A 4,919-nucleotide genomic window follows, 5' to 3' on the forward strand; every position below is an offset into this window, starting at 1 on the left:
GGGTAAAAACTGACTATTTTTTGTTAGTAATGACCACTTTGGGGGGAAAAACCATTAGTTATAAAAAGTGGTCATTATTTTACATAAAAATGGTCACATTTTTCATATCGTAGGTACGACAGTCATAATACAGAATTTGCACAGAAAAATATAAGAAAAAATGAGTACAAGAGAAATGAAAATAAGAATGTCGATAAACTAAAGAAAAAAAATGTTAGGAAAACAATATTAAGTTTACTTTTTTGGAGAAAATCGTTTTCCTTATTTCGGCAAAAAAAATGACGTCAAAATCATTAGGTGTGAGTTTAACATCGAAAATACGATTGTTTTGGCCAAAATAATGTTTTTCCAGCAAAAATTTGTAAATCATGTAACATATTTATAACTAAATAGTACTAAAGGTAAATTTTGAAAGAAAAAAATAAACTTAAAACGATTCAGAATAATAATTATATCAACAAAGTTAACTTTCAATTTCGGTAGCACATCAAAAGAACTCTACAGTTAAGCGTGCTCAAGTGAGAGTAGAGTTGGATAGGTGACCTCCTGGGAAGCCTCTCCGATGCGTGCGGATGCATGACTGGTGAAACCAAATAATGTTCAAATGAATCGAGTTAACTAGCGAAACAAGTACCTAGATTGTCACGGTTCCATATATGATAAAATATCCATTATGAAAAAAAATTATTTTACATTTTGTTTATTTAATTTTGCCACGAGATTTATTTTTTCGCCACGGGAAATTTTTTTGGCCACGAAAGTTATTAACCATGAGAGACTCCGTGGCCAAAAATTCAATAATAGCCACATTCTTTTTTTTGCCATTGCTATCTCTTAGCCACAGCCACTTGCGTTACGAAAGATATTCCCGTGGCAAAATGATTTAGCCATGAAAATTTAGCACTTGCATCATTTATTTGAATTTGATTAAAATGCCTCACAAAGATAAAAAGAGCAAACAAATGATTTAGACGGGAAAATTTTCAGTTTTCTTATTCTTTTAGTATAAGGGGGGTTGTCTAGTTTTCCTGAGCAATTAAGCAATTAAGAAAAAATACAATAGCCGTCATTAAAAAAAGGGTCGAGTATTGTATGCAAATATCAATCTTCAAGACATTACAATAATCATTCATGTATCAAGGCATACAATTATTCTCTATCCTAGTAAATAGTTTACATTTACTTTATTTTGTGACGGAAAAACAAAGTAAATATAAAGTATTGACTGAGAGAGAGGGAGTAGTATCTATGTTAAATAGGTTAACTACTACTAATACTCTGTATAATCTATATGTCATTTTAAGTAAGATCAATGACCTTGGTTTAGTCGTTTTTAGTACGATTAATAATCTCGATCATTGTTTCAAGAATTAAACCAATAATCTGTATTTCGTCATATTTCTTTGCATGGTTGTAGTTTGTACCCTCACTTACATATACAGTTAATTTTTTATGTTTTAGTTGTTTTAGTTCGGGTTTATAACGGATCTATCGAAATCAAGTTCAACACAATTGGATCAATTTCTTGGAATTATATAAGGAATCTCTACTTTAAATATATGGAATAATATATCAAAATCAGGGTTATAACGGATCATATTTCGACTTCATAATGTGATCAACATAAACACACTAATTATAATATTCAGAAGACAATCTGAATAATATATGGAATCTCATACTTTAGATAGAGTGTAAAAACATGTCTCGACCAATAACAGCATAACAATATACTTACCCATCTCCCTCATTGCCTACGCAACATTGGAACAAAGTAAATTCATTACCAGTTTTACCACACCTTTTATTTTCTTTACAATCCCCTTTACCCTTTTATCACATATATTCAGAGTCCACATTTTAGTACCTTACGAGTTACGTGCATATGACTACCACTAGCCCAATTGGTCATTTCTGTATATTAATTAGTCCTCCCTGTGTTGATGTACCAATGTGCCTCGAATAACGGGGCGGGTCGTTCGATATCTCCCATGTCCTTTTCCCAAGGCAACTGTCCCGTTTTTCCCAAGACTCGTGGGACTCTAATACATAAAACCCATCATATGCCACTCCTACAGCAATCTGATTTGGTCTTTCTGGATGTGCCGCGATCACAAGTGAATGGGCGATGGAGAGACTGTAACAATATCAATTATACAAGATTTGATAAGAAAAAACAATTCTCTAAACAATTTATTATGAATGGCAATTAAGTGTTTATGAATTGTACCGGCTTGGTGGTAGGTATGCATTAGGATCAATCCGACATTTTATTACGAGGCTTGCAGCATTAAAGATGCGAATCGCTCCATCCGTAAAACCTGCGTATACAAGCTTACCATCACACGAATATGTCGCGTGAGAGATGTATCCATAGCAATCCGGTACAACCCACTACAATTGATAAATATACACTATTAGTTGTCTGTTCAATATAATCACAAATCTGTATTTAATACCTGGAAATTGACAAACCTGATTTAGGCGTGCTAACCACCTTGTTTCATATTGAGACAGTTGTAGCTTGTGTATGACAAGTATATGTTTCTGGTCTCGGTGAAACTCGACAAGCGTGTCCGATGGTGGTATCGGTGTTCCTTGTGGAAACTCCAAATACACCGCATTTTGTCTTGGCCCTTCATGATCACCTTTACTCCACACACAAATCTAGACAGGATCATAAAACAAAAGATTATTAGTACACAAAGGCACTCGAAATTATACAGATAATAGAGAGATTTGTATGAGATAAACACCCGAGCGTCTGCGCCTGTTGAGACTAACAAATCTCCCGAGTCCGTTATTGCTAAACCCGTAACTCTTTTTGAGTGTCCTTTTTTTAGCGCTACATCCTGTATAGACCAACACACAATTAACCACAAAATTTAAATTATGTCTCCCAGGCTATCCAATGCAAAGTACCTCGACAGGCTAGAAATGCAAATTTAAAGTACCTCCATTTCGAGAATCTTATGTACTAGAATGAAAGAGTCTTCCGTCCCTATAATGATGATATTGCTATCTTTCGGATGATAGATAATAGACGTAGGGATTGTTGGCCCTCTTGCATGTATAGGCAAAATGTTGTACAGAGGCTGCGCTCAAAATAAAGAGATGTGTAACAAATAAATGATCAGAATTTTTATCATTACGTAAGCTCATGCGCTGCACGAATACTAAATAATATTTATAATAACATATTTCATTTTGTTTTTTGCTTTGTATGTGAAAACACAATTTCAATTATTAATTATATCTACACATGCATCATGCATCCAACACTAATTTAAGTAAGTAATGACGCTTATATTACTTGTAATCATACAGTATCAAAAGATGTGACGAAAATATAACCAACTTTATTATTCTAATCAATTGGGTCTTATTTTCCAAGTTTAAACGATGATAATTGTTTTTACTTCTCACTTAATTTCCATCTCAATTGAACAAAACCCCTTATATTTGGTTGCCATAAACTATATAACATGTAGTTTATATGAGAATAAAATCCTTTAACATAAACATAAAACGATATGTGGAAAATTTATTATCCTAAAATCGTATTTCTAGATTCTCCCTTATTGACGGGCTTGCTTTAAATAAGAGTATGAGGTATAGACTTCAATTCTATTTAAACCCCTATGAATTATTATACTACATATACACACTTTTACTAATGCTAGACGAACCCTGTAAAAGGAGATTATGTGGACATTATTGAGACCTCCAAGCTATTCCATGCAAACTTGAAAGAACTAGATTTTAAATTTACATGACATACTCATTCTTTTATTTTAAACCAATTCTCACAAGACAAAAAAAAAGCATCTTAATTTCATATTCACAAAAGAAAACATTACTTGCAACTTTAATTTACTAATTTCAATAAAAAATTATATAACAGTAAAATTAATTGTACATGCATAAATTATATAAAAATTGGCAAAGTTTTATTTTATAAAAATGTGAGTTGTATTATGATTTGTAGATTGGAAAAAAATTGTGAGGTTGTAGAATTGTGTAGGAACTTGTAATTAAGCATAAAATATTTAAATTAAAAAAAAACAGCAGGATTGAATTTCACTTTTGTTAAACTAAAGGTGGTCAATTATAACATTTCAAATTATATTTAAGGATTTAATTTCACGGTTAACAAATTTAATACGACTATATAGTATTTACAAGAATAAATATATATTTCCGATTATTAATCTTTTTTTTTTATAAGTCCTTGACACGATCGCAATAATGTGTATGTTTCACGTTTAAGCAAACTTAAATAAAGGTCATACAACACGCAATTTCATAGAGAATGCCCTAATAGCTCCCCCGGAGGCTGATGCGAGTCGTTCATTATCTCCACAAAGTGCAAAGCATGGAACGACACCGTCACGGGGTGTGTCATTAGGTACTACAGTCTTCTTAAGCCCAAGAATAGAAGATTTCCACTGCCTAATTATTGAACCCCTCTGGGGTGCCGTAGTCTGTTGAGAGAAATCATTATTAGATCTTTTGTTCGACTATAAAGTTGCAACCAATAAAAAAATGTTTAGCGGCTGAATATAATGATTACCCACTCAGACGAACTAGCTGATTTATCTTCATCCCATATGAAGTGGATTGAGTTGGAAACTAATGCCATTATAGTTCCGGAATTTACGTATATAATTTTTGCAATCTGAAGGACCAAACAATAACAAACCAAATCAACAAAACCATAATGATTATATTTCTTTACATTTCGTTACATGAAACTGCATGCAACATATAAAATACCTTAGGAGGGGTATGAATATGTGGGAGTCTAATTAGTTGAAATTGAGCTTGTTCATAAATTTCATTGATTTGATGGGCCATCTAAGTTTTTTTTTAAAAAAATTTAGAATTAGAGAAAGAGTAAATGAAGTGTATGTTTTTGT

General features: G+C 32.3%; 1 protein-coding gene across 1 annotated transcript; it reads right to left on the reverse strand.

Annotated features, from left to right (window-relative positions):
* Positions 1-1,594: 1,594 nt before the first annotated feature.
* LOC141594288 (protein TOPLESS-like) lies at positions 1,595-4,919 on the reverse strand. Its single transcript, XM_074414402.1, has 8 exons — positions 4,777-4,919; positions 4,574-4,678; positions 4,293-4,484; positions 2,955-3,095; positions 2,757-2,852; positions 2,476-2,667; positions 2,231-2,394; positions 1,595-2,137 (listed from the first exon to the last, which is right to left on the reverse strand). The coding sequence occupies exons 1-8, from the start codon at positions 4,855-4,857 to the stop codon at positions 1,909-1,911; spliced, it is 1,200 nt and encodes a 399-aa protein (XP_074270503.1). The 5' UTR covers positions 4,858-4,919; the 3' UTR covers positions 1,595-1,908.

Source organism: Silene latifolia, chromosome 8 (assembly GCF_048544455.1).
Source record: "Silene latifolia isolate original U9 population chromosome 8, ASM4854445v1, whole genome shotgun sequence".
Classification (NCBI taxonomy): domain Eukaryota; kingdom Viridiplantae; phylum Streptophyta; class Magnoliopsida; order Caryophyllales; family Caryophyllaceae; genus Silene; species Silene latifolia.

What these genes read in the sequence shown, in the direction of transcription:
- LOC141594288 (XM_074414402.1), bottom strand. Translation starts at nt 4,857, where the DNA reads ATGGCCCATCAAATCAATGAAATTTATGAACAAGCTCAATTTCAACTA. An exon ending in CAGCTAGTTCGTCTGAGTGG is followed by an intron (nt 4,485 to 4,573) that starts GTAATCATTATA and finishes TTCTCTCAACAG; the next exon opens with ACTACGGCACCCCAGAGGGG. An exon ending in TCTCTATGAAATTGCGTGTT is followed by an intron (nt 3,096 to 4,292) that starts GTATGACCTTTA and finishes TTTTGAGCGCAG; the next exon opens with CCTCTGTACAACATTTTGCC.